Here is a 24,828-nt window from a genome sequence, read left to right on the forward strand (position 1 = left end):
CAGCATCCACGTCCTGGACCGGCCGGCGCGGCCAACTGCGACTGCGCCCTCCGAAGCCCGGCGGGACCGTCTGGGTGCTTGCCAACGCGCTGACCTGGACCGGAAGCGGAAATGAGGTCGAGTTCGCCTCGCGCGCTTCTCCCACCGCAGCCACTCCCAAGCCTGTGGGTCGGGTCGCTTTGCGCGAGTGCCGGAAGCGGAAGTTGCTAAGACGTGGGGGAGTTCTTGGGAGCGAGTCGAGTTATCCTAGCGTTCGGTGTGTTCGCTCTGCGGCAGCCTGAGCATCAGGTAAAGCGCAGTTGTGAGACTTCGGCAGCCCTGCTCCCCGGCTCAAGCCGGATCCCGACCCCGGACCCTAGCCTGAGGGGTGTGGTGCTCGGTGCTCCGACTCTTTCCTAGGGTCCTGGTGGAGGTACCGGGAGTCACTTGTCCTTCCCTTGGAGTGAGGCCCCCCCCCCGTCCGGCTTCCCGGTGTCCCCGTAGACCTCCGCCATGGGCAACACGAGCAGCGAGCGCGCTGCGCTGGACCGGCAGGGCGGCCACAAGACGCCCCGAGGGGACAGCTCGGGGGGCTCCAAGGATGGGGACAGGCCCAAGATCCTGATGGACAGCCCCGAGGACGCTGACCTCTTCCACTCCGAGGAAATCAAGGTAATGGGGGTGTGGGACTCTGATTCCCCTTGACTAATGCTGAAATCTCCTGGATCCCTCCCCTCGTATCCCCTCTAATCATCAGAAGTGGGAGAGTCCTCTTAGCAGCTCAGGAACCTGTGTCTAATTACCGATATGAGAAAGTCACCCCGAGGGAGGAGGAATTCACTTCGTTTAACATCATTAAGGAAAAGGCAGCTCTGAGACAGGTCCAAATTCTTAATTAATTAAGATAGTGGCACTAGCAGTAATTGAGTCCCAGTCTCTGCTTTTCTCAGGTATAATTAATTTCACGGCTCTGAGAAATCTTCCACCACCTTTACGCAGACTGGCGCTTTTTGTAATAGTTTTGCAGTTAATTTTCAGTTTTGGAGATAAACCAGAACATGTGTAAGGTGAACGTAGAGTCGAACAGCTGACCGCAGCTGCCAGAGGTCTTTAGTTCTGCTGAAAACTTGTGGTTCACCCTTTAGAGCAGGCATAGAAAAGTAATTTGACTTCCGGAGGTCAGTGAGTAAGTGAAACATCAGCCTGAAGGAGGCAGCCAGCTGCGCAGCTTCTCTCTCCTATTGTTTATATATGACTTAATATTTTAAACAGGCCAAAGCAAACATTTTTGCAGGCCAGATTTGGGCGTCCTGCTGCAGTCTGCCTTAACTCATTAAAAACTCTAAAGGCGGTTCTCGATTCCTGCTTCAGCCACTTTCCTGCTAACCACCTGATGTGGTCAGTTTCTAGGGGCAGAGCCCGGTCCAAGAATACTTAGTGATTCTGGCAGCTGCTATGTATGTGGTATATCCTAAAGAAATGAACAACTAAGTACTTAAAGGGCACCTCAACAAGTAGGTTTGGGAAAGATGACAAACACCTCCTTCCCCCTCCGACACACACATTCTGTTAGTATCTAGTTGCCTATTAATCATTATTGTTCATTAGGCTAACGGCTTGGCAGCTCATCCCAGCTGTACTCATTTTTCCTCAGATGCTGGCCTGGGTGATCGCATTATTATCTTATATCCTCACCTGGATCTTGGCTTTGAGGCTAACCTATAAAGAGCCTGCTTTTACTTGGCCCTCCAGCCTGTGATTTCAACTTGCTTTCTGAATTTGTTGCGTTCCTGAAGCTCTGTGCAAAGTGAACTTTGGAATCCTGTTTTTCCAATGATTTGACATCTCTTCCCCTAGAAATAATTTTGGCCCAAGGGCAGCCGTTTAAGACACCATAAGAATCAAACTACTTTCTTTAAGAAGTATTTGTTCTTTTGCTGTTTTAAAACTCTTACGAGAACTGTTTAGCATACAGATGATCTGTAGAGAATGATTTAAATAATTTCCATCATCATTTCCACAGAAGTTACTGAAATGATGTAGCAGACACACTGGATTGAATGCTCGGATACAAAAAAAAAAAGTCGTGAATTCTTTTAACTATACTTGTTCACCATTTTGGCTGTGGCTAGTTGTCACACCCTCAGTGGAAAGTGATTGCAGTCTGTTATTCTTTTTTTTTTTTTTTTTAATTTTATTTATTTATTTATTTATTTCTATTAATGGCTGTGTTGGGTCTTCGTTTCTGTGCGAGGGCTTTATCCAGTTGTGGCAAGCGGGGGCCACTCACCATCGCGGCCTCTCTTGTTGCTGAGCACAGGCTCCAGACGCGCAGGCTCAGTAGTTGTGGCTCACGGGCCTAGTTGCTCCGCGGCATGTGGGATCCTCCCAGACCAGGGCTCGAACCCGTGTCCCCTGCATTGGCAGGCAGATTCTCAACCGCTGCGCCACCAGGGAAGCCCAGTCTGTTATTCTTTAATCTGTAGATTTTGTTAAAGGTCACAGAATGCAGGTATCTTTTAAATGAGCTCAGGTCAGTATTTGCAATGAAGGTGCTAGAAACCTGCTCCAGACCTTTTAAGAGTCTGTCACAGCCTAGAACTCCTGCTCTTTGGCTTCTGACTAGGAAAAATGTACGAGATCCAAAACCACACCCAGAGTCAGATGTGTTTTTTTCTCTCGTCCCGGAATACCTCCTTTATACAGCGCTGCCCATGTAAGAAGCTACTGTTTACCGTAATGAGGGTCAGTCTCTGTCTTATCTTTTTCTCCCTGGTGCCTGGACAGCACTCAGTGATGAGCTTTTGCCTTCCTCTGCACCTGGGTTTGCCAGTTTTCAAGCTGACAGCTCTGGAATTGTCCTTAATGAATTTTCATGTACTTCAAATCTTGCTTAATTAAGGGAGGAAAATGACGTTTATTAAGCTCATCTCAAATTCATCACCGCCTTCTTGCAAGTGAGCTTTATAACTTCTAGAATTTTGACGACGACCTCCTAAATAACAGCAGTAACAGTAGCTAATAATTATGAAGCGCCTACTCTGGGTCCGGCACTCTGCAGAGCATTTTACATGGGCTGTCTTGTCTCACTCAGCCTTCACAATAACCTTACGAAAGAGTTGCTTTTATTATCTCCATTTTGCAAGCAAGTTAACGAGCCGGTCTGTGAACCTGGGTAGTGACAGCTGCCTCTTTAGAATGAATTGTTAGTACGAGGGTAATTGTCTCTTGCAGGGAGCTCACTAATGGCTTCCTGTTCCTGAGTCAACCGCTCTGCTTCCAGGCTCCGGAGAAGGAGGAGTTCCTGGCCTGGCAGCACGATGTGGAAGTGAACGACAAAGCTCCTGCCCAGGCTCGGCCAACCGTGTTTCGATGGACCGGGGGCGGAAAGGAAGTTTACTTATCTGGGTCCTTCAACAATTGGAGTAAACTGCCCCTCACAAGAAGGTAATCGCCTGGGTGTGTTCATCTATTTGTCTTAACCCAGGGCTGCTCTGGTTTCTGAAGGACTCCTGTGGGTGAACAGAGGAGGATGTTTTTATAAAGTCGATGCTGAATGGAAAAATAGTTGTGCTTAATAATTCACAGGGTTCACATCTCACACACCAAGGAGTCGCGCTAGGTTTAGAGCACACTTAGAAGAAAATGTTGCTCAGTTACGAGCATTTCCGTTTCACAGACACCTTTCGCTTCAGATAGTCTAGCTTTGTGTCTATTCAGGCAGGACTTTTTTCAGAAAGAGAACTCTATTCCAAGCGCAGTGGACAGAGCGGGATTTGAGTCCTTGTTGGCTGAGCTGAGCCTCAGTGTTCCTCTCTGTGAGAAGGGAACGTTGGACCAGATGATCTCCGAGCTTCCTTCTAACTTGGACTCTGTATCACTTTTGTTTGAAAGGTACACATTATGTAGGCGCCATTAGCACGACTATATAGCCAAACACTTGCTCAGACACCCTAGCATGGACGGCTGTCTCGAATTGTCAGTGGAAAAGCATCTTCACTAGTAAGTCCTCTTGATGAAACAAAGGAAGAAATCGTGCCCTGCTGGGCCAGGCCTGGTTCTTGGTAAGGAGCCGCCTGCTTTTCCAGGGGTCCAGTTGGTGTAGGAGGGGGCCACTCAGCCCAGTTACCAGTCATGCTAGTCGGGAGAACAAAACAATCAAATGAGAGAGGTTTCGTGGAACCCTTTTTTTAGTAGTTAAACGAGTTGCTTTAGTGAACTGTTTGTACGTCTTATGAAATTGACCCCCTGTCCTGAGCTAGGCAAGCTAGCAAAGGGTAGAACTTGGTGGGCAGCTTGCTGTTCACCTTGTGCTGCCATCCTCCTTGGCATCCAGGCTGCCAGGTGTTATTTTGCACACAAGTTGAGGACGAATGACTGTTCGTTGACCTTTTTTTTTTTTTTTTTAAAGCTTTTAAAAAAAATTTTAATTAATTTATTTATGGCTGTGTTGGATCTTCGTTTCTGTGCAAGGACTTTCTCCAGTTGCAGCGAGCGGGGGCCACTCTTCATCGCGGTGCGCGGGCCTCTCACTGTCACGGCCTCTCTTGTTGCGGAGCACAGGCTCCAGACGTGCAGGCTCAGTAGTTGTGGCTCACGGGCCCAGTTGCTCCGCGGCATGTGGGATCTTCCCAGACCAGGGCTCAAACCCGTGTCCCCTGCGTTGGCAGGCAGATTCTCAAGCACTGCGCCACCAGGGAAGCCCCTCGTTGACCTTTTGATGGTAGGAATGTGGACTCCTGGTGTTTGAGCAAAGCGAGTTTTCCAGGAAACCTCTTACGATGCCGCTTCCTGGTAGCTTTTCTAGATTGAGATTATACTGAATTGTCTAAATTGGTTAAAAATGTTTATTTCTCGTACAGCTGAACGCTTAATCTTACGTGGAAGTTTTGTTTTGTTCCGTGGCTGGTCTTGCAAGTCAGCTAAGAGGGCAGCCCACCCCGCTAACATCGTCTGCTTCCTTTTTTCTTGCAGCCACAATAACTTCGTAGCCATCCTGGACCTGCCCGAAGGAGAGCATCAGTACAAGTTCTTCGTGGATGGTCAGTGGACACATGACCCTTCTGAGGTACGCTTCCTCCCGCCCTTGGTCCTCTGGCCGCCCCCATGATCCAGACAAACCGCCTTCCCTCAGAGACAGCTGCCAGGTCCCTTTGTCCTGCTGGCCGAAGTCCCTGTGCGTGGCCGAGCTCGATAGCAGTGCTCCTTGTCAACCTGTTGGCATCCTTGACCGAGATGAGCAGGTGGGCTAGCCAGGAGATGAGGCCTTCCAGCCAGGGCTGCTCGATCCTCTAAAGAACACCTCTAGAGACCTGCCACGTTGTGATTTCTGCCTGTCTGTCTCTTCCCAGCCGATAGTGACCAGCCAGCTTGGCACAGTAAACAACATCATTCAAGTGAAGAAAACTGACTTTGAAGTATTTGATGCTTTGATGGTGGATTCTCAAAAGTGCTCCGATGTGTCTGGTATGAGCAGTTATTTTATGCCACGTGTGTGCAGGTGGGGGCTGTATAGTTTAGAAATACCTTGTTTCTCTTGCCTCTCGCTCTTGAGCGGGAGCCGCCCAATCGGTGGATGTCCGTAGCTCCCCAAAGAGCCACAAAACTAATTCCTAACTCTGTGTCAGGTCAGGTTGCTAAAATCTAGCTCTGAGGGACCCGTAAGTCATTTTTTTGGTCATCTCCAGGATTCCGTAGGTCTGCTTGGCCACAGAGAGCAGACACTGGAAACGGAACCAGAGCTTGATCTCGTGCCAAGGGCAGGCCCAAGAGCCCCTGGAGAGTTGCATTGGGTCGGTGAGGGGCCAGCACTGGGGAAGCCAACCTGCTCGGGGCACCTGGAGAGTTTCAGCCCGACAGGTGATAAACTGACCCCTCAGTGACCTTGGCATCATTTGCGTGGTCCACGAGCACCTTGTCAGAATCCCTTCGGGGGAGAAAGGCTCACCACAGAACAGGCTGCTCGGTACGGTCCCAGTAAAACCCTCCCGTCTTCCAGGAGCCATCCGGTCATCGAACTTGCTGTGAATTGCTTTGCGTCCAAACCCACAGGAAGGAGCTGCTTGGAGACGGTACATGCTACGCAGGGAGAAGGGTGCGCTGGCATCGACAGTGTTCGCACCAGCTGCACCGCCCCTTCTTGCAGGGCCTTAAGCCGTCCCAGGACCCCTGTGGGAAGCAGTGAAGGTTCCCCGGGACTGTGCCTGACCGTCTAGGAAAACGGGGTTCAGTTCACAGGATGATTCTTCATTGTCACCTGCCTGGGCCTGGAGGTCCTGCCCCCAGGCTCTCTTAACTCTTTATCAGCTCAGAACTCACACTGACAGGTGGGCCATGTGGCTGAGAAGTCATGTTATTGAGCAGGAGTTGGAAATCCAAAAACAGCGTTCTCTGCTCTGGATAGCTAACTGGGCTTTTAGAGAAGTCATTTCTGTTGTATTCAGACAGGTGGGAATTGGGGGTGGGGGAAATGCCCAGATACCCCTTACTTGCTGATAAGTGAAATTTTAGACCACAATCCAAAGCTTTTAGTCAAGATTGTGCAGCAGAGGTTGCCTGGGGAAAGGAAGCTGACCCCTCGCTGCTGGGAAACCAACTTGAGGCTCTCCATACTCTTCTCATACTTAGACATTCCCTTTCTCAAAATACATATTGACTCCTAATGGCTCAGTTTCCTGCTGTGATAGGGCTGGGTTATGTGAAGGGACTCTGTCCCCTAGAGAATGACGTGCAAGGAATTGGCGGAGCCGAGCCATCTCAGCTTTACGGGGACAGCACGAGTCTCGGTGGCCAGACACATCCCAGGTGTCCTTTGGATCACAGTTCAGTCCCCGCCAGCTGGCCAAATGTCACTAAGTGAGCGGCTTCGAAGCTTCCAGAACACTGCACTTCTAGAAGCTTCTTAATATATCTGTATAAGGGGGATACTCCAGCATGAGTTTAAGAGGAACCGGAGAGCGATGGAGGCAGAGAGCCTTGAGAGGTCAGGTCTTTGACTTTTCGTTGTTTTAGTTTTGAAATGCGCCGGCGCCTCTGTGTGAACAGGCTGCTTCATCTTCGGTTTGCTTCTGGCTGCTGGCGCGCCTCACTTGGGCCCAGCCGCATAAGCCTCCCTAGAAGCCTTGAGCTTCTGTGCCGTACTTGCCGGCCCGGCCTGCAGTGAGGAGGACGCGTTGGCCTGCGGTGGCTGTTGGGTCAGGTCGCTGTGAGCAGCTTCCCATGACTCTGTCCCAGACTCACTGCTTTGCCACGAGTGCTGTCTGCCACCAGAGCGTCTGAATTCACTACTTGAGTTTCATGCCTGTCACCCGAATTCCAAAAGTGTTTTCTCATTGCCTCTGCCCTTCCCCCTTGGGGCCAGTATATCCTTCAAGAGAATATAGATCTGTACTGAGGAAACAGGAGACGTGGAAAACTAAACGTCACCACAAATTGAGACTGCTCCCAGGACTCCTGATTTTCCAAGTGAATGTCCTGTCACCATCTCCCAACAGAGCTGTCCAGTTCCCCCCCAGGACCCTACCACCAGGAGCCCTACGTCTGGAAGCCAGAGGAGCGGTTTAAAGCACCACCCATCCTCCCGCCGCATCTTCTCCAGGTCATCCTGAACAAGGACACGGGGATTTCCGTGAGTAACCAGGCGTCTGCCTAGACCATCCTCCACAGTCATGTGCAGCTGCTTCGCTCTGTGCACGTCTCGCAAGGCAGCTCGTGAAAATGTTCAGTGTCACCCATCGGCGTTAACTGCCGGGGTCCCCCTCTGACGCGGGAACGGGCGACTTACAAGATGTTCCCAGAGTGGGCCTCCCCATCCCACAAAGCCTTTCTGAGCCCTTCCTCTCGTGTTCCACTCCCACCTCAAATTTCATGACAAAATATATAACCGCCTCTTCTCAGTAAGCTGCGTGGTGGAATTCCTCCTCTGGCCCCCAGATTTTAGAATCTTGTTTGGCCGCGCTCGGAATGTGGGATCTTAGTTCCCCAACCAGGGATCGAACCCACACCCAGTGCAGTGGAAGCGCGAAGTCTTAACCACTGAACTGCCAGGGAAGTTCCAGAATCTAGTTTTAATCACCAAATTGCTTTCAGAAACCTCAGGGCTCATGGATCAAAATTTGGGGTATGTGGGTAACACATGGCCTCTGGGAAATTGATATTACTTGTAAAAAGAAGTGCGCTTCCAACTGAGTCCTGAAGAGCACCGCATTATTCCCTGCGTTTGATTTTCCATCCCGCTTGACCTGAACTGCCCGTTCCCCCGGCTCTGGGCTCTGCAGCGTAGCCGTAATTCTTGGGAGTCCAGATGTTCTTCAGCCTTGTCCAAGCCGCCACCGAACAGGCAGACGCTCCAGGGTGATCAGGCAACTGCTGCTGCTCTAGACGCCACGCAGAAGTGGGTGCACGGGTGCTGAACAGGGGGCTGGGGGCGCACACGTGCAGGCACCCCCGCAGCAGTCATGGTGTGTTTCCCCAGGGACTCGCTGTTCCTGGGGCCGCCCCGCCCCAAGCACGCACCTGACAGCTGAGCCGGCTTTTACTGGATGCTTTTTCTGTTTTGAATTAGCATTTATAAAATTGGGGAGTGTACGTTGGGGAAAAAAAAAAAAAGAAAAACAAATCTGGATTTCTGGCTTCTCTGAAAAAATAGGGAGATGCGGCAACATTGCCGGTCGTATGTGAGCTCTTGCGGAGTGAGAGCGCCTCTCCCCTTCCCCGGTTGCCCAGCGCATTCTTCAGGCTCCCCGTCTGAGTCTCAGGGACCAGGGACGTGAGTTTGCAGCACACTGCTCAGGAGCGTTGAGTATTGATCGTTTCTTCTCGCTTTTTCTAAAAGTGCCTTCACTGCACGGCTTTCTTCCTGCCCCTCCTCCAAAGAGAGGACAGAGCCACGGCCCACAGTCTAGATGAAGCCTGGCCAGTGCGCCCAGCAGACACCCCGAGAGCGCCCCTTAGTTGGAGCAGCAGGCATGACCCCTTGCCCACCCAATCATCGTGCACAAGCCCTTTCACTGCCTGACAAGGAAGAAAGGGGCCTGAGAGCCTGCCTCCTTTCCTCTGAAATCCAGTGCCGTGAAACACAGGGGAGAATCTCCTTGATATCCAAATCTTAAGTGCACATGTCTGCTTTTGCTCCCCCGCAGTGCGATCCAGCTTTGCTCCCTGAGCCCAACCACGTCATGCTGAACCACCTCTATGCACTTTCCATCAAGGTAAGGACGTGTTTGTTACTTAAGCTGTGTTTCTCCAAGTGTGCTCTGAGGCCCCCTAGCGACGGCACTGCCTGCAGTATCGGTACTTACCTAAAGGGCGGCTTCCGGGACCCGACCCAGACCCGTAGGCTCCTCTCCCGAAGGAAGGCCCAGGAACCTGCTTTTATTCAGACCGCCTGATGATTCTCACGCTCTCTAAAATTTGAGCCTCCTGACTTAGTCCTGCCTTTGATGATTTCCGCCCTCTTCCTCAGGACGGAGTGATGGTGCTCAGCGCGACCCACCGGTACAAGAAAAAATACGTCACCACCTTGTTATACAAGCCCATATGAAGAGCTGGGAGCCAGCCGTGGGCCCCGGGAGCAGCGTGCACCGCCAGGCTCCACGCGTGCATGCTCCTCGCTAGACAGGATGGACTGTAAATTTCCCATTCCACGCTCTTTAGAAGACATTTCATACCCGCCCTACTCCTACTTGAAGGTTTGTTCCAGACACAGCAGCTCCTGGAGCGCCTCAGTCTGTAACGGTCCTCTTAGCACCCGGTGGCTGTGAGCCCCGGGGCTCATCAAGGCTGAGGGGGGAGGAGGGGGAGCAGACGGTCTGCACCCCACACCGCAGTGCAGAGGACGGTGCAGGCCTAAATTTACATCCTCTGAACTGGTCACGGAGACTTTTCTTAAGCCAAAAAGGAACCCGAGCCACTTTGCTGGTGGAAATCTGGGAAGCAGGGGCCAAGGCCACACAGAATCTCTCATCATGTTTGTGTGTGTCTTGACTTGTCCCTGCTGAGGCCTGGCTGTGGACCTGACAGCGAGTATGGCATTGGTCCTGCCGGTCCTCTGAATTCAGAGCAATAGATCGTCTTCCATTCCCTGCTCCAGGGAGGCATAATTTCTATAGAAATTTGAACCTGTCTAATTTCCAGATGAAGTTTTACAATTGTTTCTTACACTTATGTGCACTAAGTATTTTTTTTAACCAGACTGTACAGCCTTAGGGCAATTTTTAAATCACCCCAACTAGACTGTAGATCATGTGAACCGTGCTCAGGACAGACTTGGAGAACCACGGCCGGATTCCTCCGTTAAGCCGGACGATCCTGCGGGCTGACCACCGCTAGCTGCAAGGTTGTCCAGCTTTTTATTCGAATCGTAATGAGGTGACAGTGTTAGCACGAGAATTTTGGAGAGGCGCCCTACCCTAGCCTGTGCCACCTCGCTTGGGACCTCTGGGCCCTCCTTAGCAAAGAAGGCTGTAGCAATTGCTGTGGCTTATTCTGGAAGGAATTAGAACTTGGGGCAGCCCTCTGAATTTGTGTGAGGAAGACATCCTTTGGACCAAAGCGAACCTCTCCACACGGCTTGGAGATGCCGGAGACATGCCCATTAGCGGGATTCCTGTCCCCAGGTCGGTGGAAGCTGTCGTCCTTCGCTGTGTTCCTGCTGGGAGACGGAGGAACCATATCCCTGGTGTCTCACATTTATTTGGTGAACCTGAGTCTGGGATACCCTTTTTTGTTACTGTTTCCAAAACACTGAGTTACTGTCACCTTGATGTACAGGTTTCAATAAAGCTTTGTAAAGATAACGGACATGCACTTGGAGGAAGGTTTGATTTCGTGCAGTCGTTTGGAGAAGAGACTGGAGCTCTACCCGAGGTTTATTCAGTGCAGTGCTTTTCAGTCTTTTTCCCGCCTTGGCACACACTGAAGATGGTACCATCCTTGTGGCACTCTGGGGTGAGCGGACAGGGCAGCTCGGCTCCCTCCCGGGCTGAGGGCCTTACCCTGACCCACCTATTCTGCACACAGATTAGAAGGCCGTTAAGAGGCTGTAAAATTGAGCCCCGTGGAACCGCTCGACCACAGGGGAAGCTGAGGAAAAGCAGCAGTGAAGGCCCCTGGCTTGCGCAAGTTGCAGCATCCCCGGTCCGAGGTCTTGCTGCTTCTTGCTCATTGACAGGCACCACAGGGGAGCCTGGGATCATGACACCCTCTTGGAAGACCCCAGGATGTTCTGGAGTCAGCTGTGCTCACCAGCTAAAAGGGCTTCTGTCCCTTCTACCAAAAAGATGGAAGGTGACAGTGTCCCTTTAGTAATAAGGCTTTTCTTCCCAGGCATCAGGAAACGTGTAAATAAATTTAAGAGAAAAGGGAACCCCTCAGGTCATCTGGTCCACTTGAGGTGGAGAGTAGCTCAGAAAGCATTCCTAGCTGGGTAATTAGCCGTCTCACTCTGAAAACCCAAGTGATGTGGGAACCCTAGATTTAGGGATTGGAGGGATTATTTAAGTAGACTAAGGAAATACACAAAAGTCATCTATCCAAAACTGAATCAAACATTTTTTCTATTTTTTTAAAATTATTGAAGTATAGTTGATTTTATAGTATTGTGTTAGATTCAGGTCTACAGCATAGTGAGTCACTATTTTTTGTAGCTTGTGTTTCATTGTAGGTTATTATAAGATATTGGGTATGATTCCCTGTGCTATGCAGTAAATCCCTGTTGCTTATCTATTTTATGTATAGTAGTTTATATGTGTTAATCCTGTGCCCCTACTTTGTCCCTCCCCTCCCTTTCCCCTTTGGGAACCGTAATTTTGTTTTCTGTATCTGTGAGTCGGTTTCTGTTCTGTGTATACAGTCATTTGTATTATTTTTAGATTCCACATATGAGTGATAGCATAGAGTATTTATGTTCTCTGACTTAATTTCACTAAGCATAATATTTTCTAGGTCCATCCACGGTGCTGCAAATGACAATATTTCATTTATTTTTATGGCTGAGTAATATTCCAGTGTGTGTGTGTGTGTGTGTGTGTGTGTGTGCACGTGTGTGTGTGTGTCTGTATACACACACCACATCTTAAGTCAGTTGTCTGTTGATGGACACCTGAGTTGCTTTCATGTCTTGGCTATTGTAAGTAGGGCTGCTGTGAACATGGGGTACGTGTATCTTTTCGAATCAGTGTTTTCATTTTTTTCTGGATATATACCCAGGAGTGAAATTGCTAGATCCTGTGGTAGTTCTATTCTTAGGTTTTTTTGAGGAGCCTCCATATTGTTTTCCACAGTGGCTGCACCAATTTACCTTCCCACCAACCGTGTAGGAGGGTTCCCTTTGTTCCACACCCTCTCCAGCATTTGTTATTTGTAGACTTTTTGATGATAGCCAGTCTGACCTGTGTGAGGTATTACCTCATTGTGGTTTGGATTTGCATTTCTCTGATAATTAGGTTTGGATTTGCAGTTCTCTGATAATTAGCAATGTTGAGCATCTTTGCTTGTGTCATCTTTGAAAAACATGTCTCTTCAAGTCTTCTGCCTAGTTTTTGATTGGGTTGTTTGTTTTTTTGGTATTGGGTTGTATGAGTCGTTTGTATATTTTGGAAATTAACTCCTTGTTGGTTGCATCATTTGCAAATATTTTCTCCCATTTTGTAGGTTGTCTTTTCATTTTGTTGATGGTTTCCTTTGCTGGGCAAAATGTTTAAGTTTAATGAGGTCCCATTTATTTATTTTTGCTTTTATTTCTTTTGCCTTGGGAGACTGAAAATGCTGCTGTGATTTATGTCAGAGTGTTTCGCCTATGTTCTCTTCTAGGAGTTTTACAGTGTCGTGTCTTACATTTGGGTCTTTAAACCATTTTGAGTTTATTTTTGTGGACCAAATATTTTTGGAGTATAATTGAAAATACATAGCTAAGCTCAAAAGTATAAAAGGGGTATATTGAAGTACCAGAATTGAAGAAACCGTTGCTGTGTTGGTGGGCTGTGAGCGTGGCCCCTGGCCCCATGGTGGAGACTCGGGGGTGGGGGGGTAGGGCCCAGCCATAGGCCTCCAGAACCGGGGTTTGACACCCTCACCTGGATAGGAAGCCCGCTTCATGAGTTGGCCCAGAAAAGCACTGCCTTTTCTGTAAGAGGGGTTAGAGAATCTGGCTGCTGGCCTGAGTCAGGGCTCAGAGGGAGTCATCAGCCCCAGGCTGCAGGGGGAGACATCATGTTGGAAAATCTCACCTGCAGATCAGCTCTACTCACAAAGTTCAGATAAAGCCAAGCCAAAAATCCAGTGTAAAAACTAATTTGGAGCCAGTAAACCCAGTAAGAGTCCTCTGCAGCCCTGGGGCCACGGGGGACTTCTAGGGGAGTAACTGCTAGGCTGGGGAGATGGAGCCAAAACCACAGAACCCTGGGACGTGGGTGTCAGCATTCTCCACAGCTGTTTGTGTGTCTAAAAGACTTCATTTTCTTTAAAAAGCAACACAAAAGGAAGTCCCCCGTGGTCCAGAAGACTGCTAACAGACCCAGGTGAAAGTCTTTATACCCAAGAAGCTAAAAGTAATGGAGATTATTTCATGGATATGGAACAGGAGACCCTGTTTGGTCCAAATCACAGGAGCAAAGCCACACTGAGGTGTCCTATGACCCAGGTAATGCTTTCTCTATTATGGGTGAGGACTGGTTACATGGTTGGTTAAAGTGTAACTGAAATTGCTTTTGAATGAAGATATTTTTTTTCTCCAGAAATGTATATACAAATGAATTTATGGAGCCAAAGGTAAGGTCTTTAAATTACTAGTGGGTAAAGTGGTATTGCAAGGTAAACAGAACCGTATGTCACCATATTGAAACCAAAGATCAGAGGACCCAGGCAAGGTCTTTTCCTTCCCTCTGGTCAAAGCCTGGCTTCATGTTAGAGTCGGCCGTCCCCTCCACCACCCGCTCTCCCGGAGTGTGGACACTGGACTGAGGTTAGGGATGTCATCCAGTTCAGTGCCTGACTAGCTGTGTGACCTTGGGCAAATCACATGACCTCTCTTAGCCCAGTTTCCTCTCCTGAAAAATGGAAGGGGTTGGACTAGCACTAAATGATTCCTAGGGCTCCTTTCACTTCGCATTGGGAGCCACAAAGCTTTTACACCACGAATGGGATATGGCCACAGATAGGAAGTCCAGGGCCAGAAAAGGAGAAAGTGCCAGCACTGTAAGCTCAGCTAGGAAACCTCCAAGATGGAAAGACACAGCATCAAAGTGATGCCGTGCATGGCTAAGGTCAGAGACTCAGCCATCTCAGGGAAAAGCAAAATTTCATTTTGTTTAACTCAGTTACTTGTAGATGAGCATGATTTCATTTCTGAGCGTGAACTCAATTCTCCTGATACATGACCCTCCACCAGTGTTTACAAACGGTTTGAGTGCACTGATGAAGACCCAAGTCTCTGGGCCACTCAACCCTCCATCCAGCTTTTTAGCACCTCACTTGATCAGCAAATTAGTGGAGAAAAGAAGCTAGAGCCTTCTACCCTGGAATGCCAATTTTAATTGTCTTCAGGAGAAAACAGTAAGCTACGAACGTATGTACAAGTCATTCCAGCTAATTGTAAAAACATCGACAAGGGCCCTCCTAAGAGTCACCGCTGCTGTGAGTCAGGCCCTTGGAGAACCAGTGCCCTGCCTCTGGGATCAGCCACTGAGCTCAGCTCCCACAAGTACCTCATCTTTTTTTGTCCTAAAGACAGCCAGAGGGCCTGAGCCTGGGTGAGGATGCCAGCCTTCTCTACCTGCCAGGAGTGCATTCACCCATTTCATCTGCAAGACTCAACAGCAAGTGAGAACAAGAGACAGCTCCAGTTGTGTGTACCCTGGATCAACTTTATTTTCCCTTTTTGTGGTTCTCTGGAAGGACGGGCTGAGTTGTGTATAGCAGTAAAGTCATTTCCAGAGTTCTTTACCTCTAACAACCCCTCCAGGGCAAACAGGAGTTCCGTTAATCATTGACAGACTCAAGAGAAAGCCAAGCCATCTGTGCAGTTCCAGATTTCCACTGCCCTGCCCTCCCAGCTTCGGAAGAGAAAAGCCTCAACGTTTGACTAGGCAACTGATGAAACATTTTCTCATATAAACACTGTGCCTAGAGCCACAGTCTCCATGCTTTTGGCATCGTGAGCGATATTTAAACTGCCAAGAAAGAAACCTGACTGGAACAGGCCGAGCTTCCTCGGCCTCAGCACTGTTGACGTTTTGGGCCTGGTAACTTTCAGTGGACGGTGGGCACGCGGGCCGCCCTGTGCCTTGCAGGGTGTTCAGCAGCATCCCTGGCCTCTACCCACGAGGTGCCAGTGGTACCACCAGTTGTGACAACCAAAAATGTCTCCAGATATTGTCAAGTGTCCTCAAGGGAAGGGAGCCAAGTCACCCCTAGTTTAGAACCACTGGAGCAGGCCAGTCTGTTGTATTATGAGACCAAAAAGCTTAGCTGGTCCCACCCCTGTGGGCCTAGCATTATTGCTTTAGACTTAAATCTGCATGAATATTTTCTAAAGCAAATCACATTCAAGAGGCCCAATTCTGAAGACAAACTAGCTGGTCAGTCCTGTTAAGCACATCATCTCTTTTTGGCCTAAGTCTCCAAATCCTAAAGTTTCATAGTTAAGAAATTTGCTTTGCAAGCAGCTTCTTTAGTCTCGTGAAAATTAAGTTGTAAGAGCAGAAAATGTGATGTCTAATTTTGTGCTTAAGAGGTAGGAATAGCACCATGGACGGCTGGGCCTCAGTTTGTGGTGTGGCTGAGTAATTTGTTGTTTCTTTGAGGTCCTTGCTTAGGGTCCAGAGAACCTTTCTGGCACATTCCTCTTGGAACCAAACCACGTTTACTTACGCTTCTCAAGTGTAATGTGGCTGCCAGGAACCCTCAGGACAATAATGAAGCGGTATTCAGTGGACGTTTTTCTGATTTTATAAGGAAAGAAAGGTTCCAGCATTTTACTTGTTCATCTTCCAAATTATTTTCATTCTTAGAGTTCGCAGATTTTTATCCCCAGCAGTAAAAGAGAAAGGAACAGAATAGAATCGCAAGTACGACTCCTGTCACAGGGCGAGTCGGCTACGACCCTGCAAGTCAGAATTTGACTGTGGTCAGATTACTTCATTGGAAAATAAAAATTGAAGACTGAAAGCAACAGGAACCATGAGAAAATTACCATTTGCCAAAACCAGTGTTTGTCTGGCTCAACAAAGTTTATACCAACAAAACTAAAGCATCTTAGAAAAATTTACCTTGCAGACTATAAAAATTCATTTAGTTAAAAAGAGAAGTATCTACATTTTAAATTACTTTGATCCGAATTCCTCCCTCCAGAAATCTATATCATGAAAACCGGTGGCGTTATCCTAATGGATGAGAGGAATTGAAAGGTGACCTGTTTTTTTTGTTTGTTTGTTATTAACCGCATTATAGGAGAGCTGGGTAGTCCATGCTCCAGTAATCCTTTCAAAGTGGCCCGACTGCCTTAAGTAGCTTTCCAGTTCTGCAGTCCTATAAAGTGACCTTAATAGCCAGTTCATGGTTCACTGGAAGTAATGACCAAACTTCGACAACATCGTACTTCTGGAAGAGAACGTCGCTGGTCTCTTGATTCCAGGAGAGCAGCTTGCTCTAAGCCCTGTGTGGCTCTCCACCCCCCACCCCCAGAAGAAGCCTCCCCTGAAAGGAAGGACGGTCCCATGCCATGCTCCCAAGCTTAGGCTGACAGACAGTGGCGATACTTTGGGTTTTTATGGGCTCTCTTAAGAAAAGAAGAGGTCTTGCACTAAGGCAAACATTTTAGATCATTGCTTTATTTGACTATTTGTTCAACAGAGTTCATTCCTCTCAAGGTGGATCTTGAACCGTTCCTTGTGATCTCTTCCTCGTTCTGAATAAAAAAGGTAATGAAGAAAAAGCCTGTACTTTTGGACCTAGAATTTTATTTATGCTAATAAGCTTTGACTGCAATTTTGTGTTACGATATTTCCTGCTGGCATCTCGGTAGTCACACGGAGCTCCCCACACACCAGTGAAGATGGCTGTCCACAACTACCACCGTTGAAACCAAAAGTAAGAGTTGAAAAATGCACCTTTTACAATAAAAAAGTAGAAACCAATTCAATATCCTTTTTTTTTTTTTTTACGAATATAAAGTTTCTTGTAAATATGTACAGTCTTTGAGCTAGTTCTATAGCAGGAAGCATTTCACAAATGAGACGCACGATATACACTTTGAGGGCTAAGAAGCCCATTTCTCATGGAGATCCTAAATGAGATGCCAAGACTAAAACACCAATTTCCAGTGACCTCTCCAAATACTTGTGGACCAAGAGACAGACACTTCAGCAAACATTCAGTCAGATCTGCCCTGGAGGAGGGAGGGGATGCAGCGTGACCCCAAAGACGAAGCAACGTATAGAACGCGACAGCATGACACTGGCCAAGGATGCGACAACGTGGAGGAAGGGCCGTGGGTGTTTCAAACAAGAAAGCACTTCGGTTAAGAGACGAGCAGGAAGGAGCTGGGACTCAGGCCAGGTTGCAATCTGGAAAGTGAGCTGAACCGTGGACACGGGGTTAAAACGCGGTCACGTTCGCCAGCTGCGGCGGGAACAGGTCTACCTGTCAGCTTACCTAGGATGTGCCCTGGTGGTTTGAGGTGTGGAGAAGCAAGAGAGGCCTGGTGGGAGATTAAAGGCAGAAATAAGGCCGCTAGTTAGCTTGCCAACTGCAAAGCCTCTAGTTGGTTCTTTACCGGTTGCCAGGAACCTCGCACCGCCGGAGGGGAGAGACTGGGTGAGCCGCACGGCACCTAAGGAGGGCTTCCCCGCCCGGCTGGGGTGGGAGAGTTGAGCTGCGGCTTCCTTCTTGAACTTCCTGGTCTTAGTCTAGCCCTAGGGAGAGGCTCGTTTGGGAAGTCACAGTCTTCATGGGGTAGAACCTGGTGGATTGTGTGTGAGCAGAGTTGTCTGCGCGGGCGTCAGCAGGGAGGTGTGCAAGTGTGCGGTGTGGTTTGCTGAAATCCTTCTCTGGTCGTAAGGCTTGAGCGTTTGGTTTTTGTTTGTTCAGTGCTACAGACTGCAGCTTGTGGCCGGTGAGTTGGCAAGTCCCAGAGGGTCTCGGTTCGGCGGGAGCTGTGGGATGGAACTAGTGCATCGGCAGAGCAACCCAAGGGGGCGGCCAGGTCGGGGGGCAGCGCATGCAGTGACCCGCCGTGCAACACTCCTGGGGCTCTCTTCCCACCCGGGGAGCCGGGGGGAGTGCGCCATCACGACAGGAGGTGAGTGCCCCGGCCCCTGCCTGGACCCGGAGCCCCATCGGTGCCGGGCTCAGAGCAAGTCTGTTGCATGCTTTCCTGGCCAAAGCTACATGGAAAGCGGAGACAGGAGGCCGGTGGGTGACGCTGAGGGGCAGGGAGGGAAAAGCTCCTTGTGGTCCCTTGGCCCCAAGTCACTGCCTCTGAGCCGGGCCCGATGACCTCCGTACATTCGCAGCTGGTGGGAGGGGAAGTCGTCAAGGCCATAAAAGGCAATGAGAACGGTAAACATTTGGCTAAGATGTCACCCTGGGTAAGACAGGGCCATCTGTGAGGATGGACTGAAGGAGAGAGTGGACCTAGGTGAGCGTGGGAGGTTAGCCAATGACAGGGGCTCTTCTACGATACATGTCGGTAGTAAAGACCTGATTGTGTGACCTGCTACAAATGACTACAACAGGAAATACGGTGCTATTCAAATCTATTAAGAAGTCTGTTGTCTTTAAAAAAAAAAAAAAAAAGAAAACAGAAAAACAAAAACCCAACCAACCCTAGGATCTTAAAGTAGCTATTAATTAGGATTCTAACCACGTCGTAGTTAGCCCCCGGTTGGTTTCCTGTGATGAACTGGTACAGGCTAGAGCTAGGTACAAAAGTTTATGAATGCTTTGAAAGAGTAACAAAGTGCAAAGAGGGTGACTGCAGGAGGGTGCCGGCAGCTCCCAGGAGCCCCAGCCCCTCCTGGCTGCAGGCTGTCCGTGCTGAGGCGGGTCTGGGTCCAGCTGCGCTGTGGGCACTGGGGGTCCCTTTCAGCAGCGTTCCATAGTGCGGTTGGTGTTTTCCTGCAGATCAAGATGAGGAGTTGGGTTTTCTGGCTGAGCTTTATACTGAAGACTGGTCCCAGACCTAGGAGCAGGAGGGCAGAGGTCAGAAATCGCTGTGCTCACTTTGCAAACAGGAAGCCCAGACTGGGGTGTGCAGGAGCACGTGGCCTCTCCTTCCTGCGCTGAGCCGAGCGCGACTGGCACAGCTACCCCTCCGAGCTCGCAAAACTCACCACAGAGTCCCCAACACTATGTAAGTACTTCTACTGTTACGCACCCCATTTTATCCATAAATCAGAGGAGATAAGGAAAAACATGTAAATGGCTTTTCCCCCTCCCTGTAGCGGCAGGGGTGCCAACAGTGAGCTGCAGGCGGCAGCAGGAGAGTGCGAGCCAGAACACTTGCCCCTGGCGCCGGCTGGCCTGCCCACGAGACACCATGCTCGAGCCTCCGCGTGCCCTTGGGGTGCCCCTAGTCTTCAGCACATCCCTCCATCTCCTCAGTTGCTAACCTAAAAATTACACAGGTAATAAATACATGCACGTGATTTTAAAAATTTTGAAAGGTTCAGAGTTCTTCTAGAAGGCAACCACTGTTACCAGTTCGGTGTAGCCTTCCAGAGAAACTGTTGATGTATATATGTTTGAAAAAGTAAGGCATCGAACCTTTTGAATAGCATGTTATCACCTGTGTTTAAGAAGGGTGACTATACATCCGTATTTGTTTGTATGCAGAGAGGATCTCTAGAAACTGTGCACGCTGGCTGCCTCCGGAAAGGGAACGCCATAGCCCTTGGCAGCTCTTACGGTTTGAGGTGCACACGTTATCCATTTGCACAGCAGGAAGCCCCTTCTTAAGACGTTCTCTTCCTAAACTTGTTAAGTCCCGCAGACTCCGAAGTACGGTAGTGGCGCCCCTCCCCTACAACAGTGGCCCCTCGGGGACGAGGAGGGCGCCTCACTCACCTTGTTGACCTGGGACAGCGGCGTCCTCACGGCTCCCACGGGCAGCCGGCCCCTGCTGCCGTCCTCAAACAGCCTCCCGGGGGAGCGCTCCCTGCGCGTGCTGAGCATGCGGCCGGGGGACTTCTCCCGCTCCAGGGGGCGGCCCGGAGACTTGTCCCTGCGCAGCTCGGTCCGCCCCTCGCGGTAGCGGTGCGGCGTGCCGGGCTCTCGCGGGTGGCTGGGGCCTTCGGGAGGCGCCGGGCTGGAGGCCACGCGCTTGGTGATGTGCTCGTTGTACGTCGGCGGGCCTCGCTTGTTGGGGCTGCGGCAACGGGAGAGGAAGGTGGGGAGCTGAGCCGTCACAACCCAACGGGGCAGCTTCCTCCTTCTCTGAGGCACCCGTGCCCCCGTCTCACCACGCGTTATTAGAAAAAGGCCCCACCGGGAATTCTTCGAGCCGCTTATCTCGACAGTGAGGCCAGGGAAAGAAGGCAGCGGTGAGAACAGAGGGGAATCAGGCTTCCTGGTCTCGACACAGGCTTTCTGCTGAGCGCCCACAGCGTGTCGGGCCCTGTGCTAAGCTCTTCAGGTACCTTAACTCATCAGATCACCCTAACAGCAGCTCTGCAAGCTAGGAACAGCCGTGACCCTCGTCGTACAGACAAGAAGCTGGAGAGACAGAGAGGCTGCGATTCCAGTGCAGGTCAGTGTGACGTCGTAAACCCCATACTCTACCCCGCTGACCTAGTATTTTCCAGAGCCTAGAGGGCACAGAAAGAAGTCTTCCTTGAGGGGTTAAGCCTGTACTCATCGCTGTCAAGCTGCCAAAGCTGCCCCACTCGGCCTTTGTTGGGTCACCTCTCCTTCCAAGTGGCTTTCCAAGAGTCTTTGGGGCACCCGATGCCAGAGGTGTAGGGATCAGGCCTGATATAATTAGGAGACTAAGGAGGGCAGACGAAAACAGTAGAGCTGGCTCAGAAAATGTTTGAACAATTTGTATGACCAATCTAACCCTCCACCCAGCCCTGGATATGTCAGATGAAGATCTCACCAGACACGGCCCTAACCACCTCTCTGAAGAAGCAAGATCCAGCAACACAGACAGGACTGACACACAGCCTTCAGTGTCAGTTCCTTCCCACCCCTGATGAGCAGCCAAGGTACTCAGGCCCTTGTTATCTGAGCATAATTAGTGCGGGGAAAAGGCAGACTACTTAAAATGGGAGCACCATTTCATAGAGAATGTTACTTGAAGACATTTTGATTGATTGGGGCTTTATCTTGGAAAAGTAAAAGTAGAAATCAGGAAAATATATTTTAACCTAGATATTTTTAAAACCTAAATTACAATTGCAGTTACATGCTAAGAATGAACCAAGTATGAATCACACACTGATCTATTCTGCTCTAATTATCTCAACAAAATTGTATGCTAACATGCTGGGTGACATCCTTCACCAGCAGTGTTGTAATTTTTGCAGCAAAATCGTGAAGTCGTTTCTTAAATATCTGACGGTGCCACTGGTTTTCCCAAAGGCCTCTCTTAATCCTTGATATTTAAATCCTTCCCCTTTGGAAGGGACCAAACTTGTTGCTTTTTTAATCATCGGTCTAACTGTAAGGACTCTTGTCTCGTCAGTGCCCGTAACGGAAAGCAGCTGAGCAGTGAAGACACCCAGTGGGGAGGGGAGGCTCTAGAGCAAGTTGGAGGGCCAAATCCAGACAGATGCCTGCTTTTATTAAGTTTTACTGGAGCATGGCCATGCCCATCCGGTTTTTGTGGTCCAACAAGAAAGTTGAGCAAATGAGACAGGGGCCGTATGGCCAGCAAATGTGAAAATATTTACTATCTGGACCTTTACAGGAAAAGTTTGCCAGTTCCTTCTCTACAGTAAAATAGATTGGTGGACAGAGCAGAAATAACTGTCTTAAATGGTCAGTCCATTATAAATAATTTCATTCTCTTGCTTCCCTATGCAGCTCAAAATGTGGAAATTCCAACAACCCACGCTCAGAAAGCCAGAACTTTCTTGTGTGTGCAGCAGTAAAATTTGAGATAAACCTTGATTTCAAGAGGTCGAAATCTGAGCTATCTATCTTCATCTCTTGTCATGTGGCTTTGTGATACAGAAGACAAAAAAAGAAATTTCAAGTAAGAGTATCATGTTAAGCCGATTTGTAATGGAAGAGAAATTATAAAGCATGTCAGGGGCCCATCGTAAAGCAAGCTCACTGCCCAGAGGAAGAAAAGTGACTCAAGGAAGGCCATTCGAGAAGTCAGCTTAGGTTGACGGGATAAAGGAAAACTCTCGTCATTCTGGGCAGAGCGGGCCATTTTCCATCTCCAAATCCCTTAATAACCAATGCTCTACCACATCAATTTTATGTTTGTTTCTTGCAGAGAGTTACATTTCCTGCTCTGCTAAACAAACAGACCGGGGCAGTGCAGCCCGCAGTGAACCACAGTCTCCCAAGCTGGCCTTCTACATTCTGGACCTGCCCAAAGCAGACAGCAGCAAAAAGTTGCGGTTTTATAAGCCAAGAGACAACTTAAGGAAACTGCTGGTTTTCCAGACATGCCTGGCATCAGCAGGAAAACAACAGCATTATTTCTGCCCCTTGTTCACAGGAACTAGAACCATTTTCCATGACAGAATAAGTTAACTCCTTACAGAGACACCATATCATCTCAAAAGGAAGGTGCCTGGCCATCTAACTAGTGAGGCAGTGGAGAAAAGAGAAAAAAATCTAATTACAGTACTTGGGCTGGTTCTTGGCATGACTGACTTGGAAACTAAATAAAATCTAGACATTGTCAGGAGAGGACTACAGCCCTTTGAGCAGTCACTCCTGAGGCAGGATCAAGCCAAAAAGTGAGAAGCAGCTGGTTATTCAGCACTTCTGGTTTTCCAGCAAGTTCCTGGGACTAAAATCACACTGACCAAACATTTCTGACCAACACTTACATTTCAACAAAAGAAACAGACACTATTCGTTAGGACATAGTCTCAGAACATTAAATTGACAACTCTCTTTTCTAAGATCTAAGCAGCATTTCATAACATTAGAGGTGGTTCCTTTACCAAACTGAGTCCTTTGAGAATAAAAACCATCTTGTAGCCCCAGACATTGTGTCTGGCACATGGTAGGGGGTCCACATAACTATTTATAGGGTAGACATGTGGGGTTTGTAAACCAGTCCACAAAATTAAAACCCTAGGTCAATTAAATAATATTCCCCTGGGTTAAATAAGCTTATCTCCTTTGTGGACCAGGATCTTAAAATTACACATCTCAGACCTACACATCGAACCGAATCTGGCTCCGAGCCCTGGGTGTCAAGACAAAGCCAGTCCCACTTCCACACACTGCTGGTGGGATAACTAAAGGGTACAGCCTCTAGGGAGGAAAACTCACCAACATCTATCAAAATCACCAACGCCCATCAATTCCTTTTCTAGGAATTCATCCTCCAGATAGATTCCTAAGCATGCAAAATGAATGTACAAAGTCATTTACTACAGCAACAGACTGGAAACAACCCAAACATCCACTGATAAAGGAGCAGTTAAATAAGGTATAGTCATGTGAACGAATGCTATGCAGGTGTTTAAAAAAAAAAAAAAAAAAAAAAGAATGAAGAAATACTTTGGATACTGACATGCAGCAATCTCTAAGACACAGAAGAGTGTGCACAGGATGCTATCGCCTGTATTGAGAAGAAGGGGAAGAGCACTTCCAGAATGGCAGAGTAAGGACTCCCGAAAACCTGTTTCTCCATAGAAACAACAACAACACTGGCAAAATTGTCAAAATCAACCTTTTTGGAACTCTGGAAATTAACCAAAGTCTTGCAACAATTCAAAGAGTGTTTATGCAAGAAAATGTGCAATATTCACCACCCCCGTCTCCCCAGATCTGCAGTAGTTTTGAAACCAACAGCCTTGTAACCAGCTGTGAAAACCAGCACCCTGGTAACCCCTGGAGGGAGTACATTAGGACTGGAGCTTCCCAAAAGCCCCAGCCTCAGAAAACTGCCACTATCTGACCTATCTGGCTCCTCCCTGGAAAAAGACCATCCTCAGGGCTTGTTTTTAATTGACCTGATTCAGGTCTTCCTCTAGAGAAATGCCCTATCTCTAGACGTTCACCAAAAAAAAAAAAAATCAATGGCTACTGTTTAACATGGCAAATGCCTGAGGCAGTAAGACCAGTTGGGGAAAACAAGAGGCTAGCTACAACACTCAAAAGGAAGTCCTGCATATTCCTGGGGATCTGTAAGGCCACACACACACAGGTAAGCTTGTCACATACCCAGGAAAAACCTACGAAGGCCTCAGTCTGTCAGCCACAGCTGACTCTGAGTGCTGAAGGTGTGCCCCAAAGCACAAACACACACGGTCGCTCAGCAAAGGGTGGGTTCAGTGCATTTAAGGAAATCTCTTTCTAGTCATCATTCAGCTGACCACTACCCTAATCAAGCAGAAACTTCAATGGCTACACATAACAACGGACACAGACTACAGAATTAGTACAAGAGTCACTAAACAAACAGTGACAACAACACACCCAGGGAGGGGAAGGGGGAGCTGATTTTCAGAGCTGCCACGTTGTATTATTTGAAATGTTCAGTATTCAACAAGAAAAAATTTACAAGACATTCCAAGCAAGAGTAAATAAATAAAGTACAGCCCATATTCAAGGCCTCATTTCTTCTTTTACAAAGGGGGGCAGTAAAAATTTTCCTGATGCTTATAAAGGACTCAATGAGTGGCTTGAGCTTTGAAGATTGGGAAACTTTCAGCCAGT

The 24,828-nt window shown here is 48.7% G+C and overlaps 2 protein-coding genes across 15 annotated transcripts in view; one reads left to right on the plus strand and one right to left on the minus strand.

Annotated features, from left to right (window-relative positions):
* The first annotated feature begins 126 nt into the window (after nucleotides 1–126).
* On the plus strand, nucleotides 127–24,716 carry PRKAB1 (protein kinase AMP-activated non-catalytic subunit beta 1). 10 transcript variants are annotated; one of them, XR_014234533.1, is made up of 11 exons: nucleotides 134–651; nucleotides 3,263–3,426; nucleotides 4,954–5,047; nucleotides 5,331–5,445; nucleotides 7,473–7,606; nucleotides 9,120–9,188; nucleotides 13,447–13,618; nucleotides 18,064–19,601; nucleotides 20,558–20,722; nucleotides 21,043–21,179; nucleotides 22,000–24,716. XR_014234533.1 is itself a non-coding variant. In XM_082356014.1 (7 exons), the coding sequence occupies exons 2-7, from the start codon at nucleotides 493–495 to the stop codon at nucleotides 8,993–8,995; spliced, it is 849 nt and encodes a 282-aa protein (XP_082212140.1). In that variant the 5' UTR covers nucleotides 127–288; nucleotides 484–492; the 3' UTR covers nucleotides 8,996–9,113. The 10 variants fall into 10 exon arrangements, 3 of the variants coding, with proteins under 3 accessions (XP_082212140.1, XP_082212139.1, XP_082212141.1); XR_014234534.1 differs by having other exon boundaries at nucleotides 20,639–20,722; XR_014234535.1 differs by having other exon boundaries at nucleotides 20,642–20,722.
* Nucleotides 16,786–24,828, minus strand: part of CIT (citron rho-interacting serine/threonine kinase) — a 168,422-nt gene continuing 160,379 nt past the window's right edge. For 4 of the 5 annotated variants that reach the window (XM_082355799.1, XM_082355798.1, XM_082355797.1 and 1 more), the window contains 2 exons: nucleotides 20,041–20,341; nucleotides 16,786–19,156 (listed from right to left, as the gene is read on the minus strand). In XM_082355799.1, the coding sequence (XP_082211925.1) occupies nucleotides 19,133–19,156; nucleotides 20,041–20,341 (325 nt within the window). In that variant the 3' untranslated portion in view covers nucleotides 16,786–19,132. Of the gene's footprint in view, nucleotides 20,342–24,828 lie in introns of all 5 variants that reach the window. The other variant, XM_082355796.1, reaches the window with a different exon arrangement.

The sequence above is a fragment of the Balaenoptera borealis genome (assembly GCF_965194805.1).
Source record: "Balaenoptera borealis genome assembly, chromosome: 14".
Taxonomy (NCBI): Eukaryota; Metazoa; Chordata; class Mammalia; order Artiodactyla; family Balaenopteridae; genus Balaenoptera; species Balaenoptera borealis.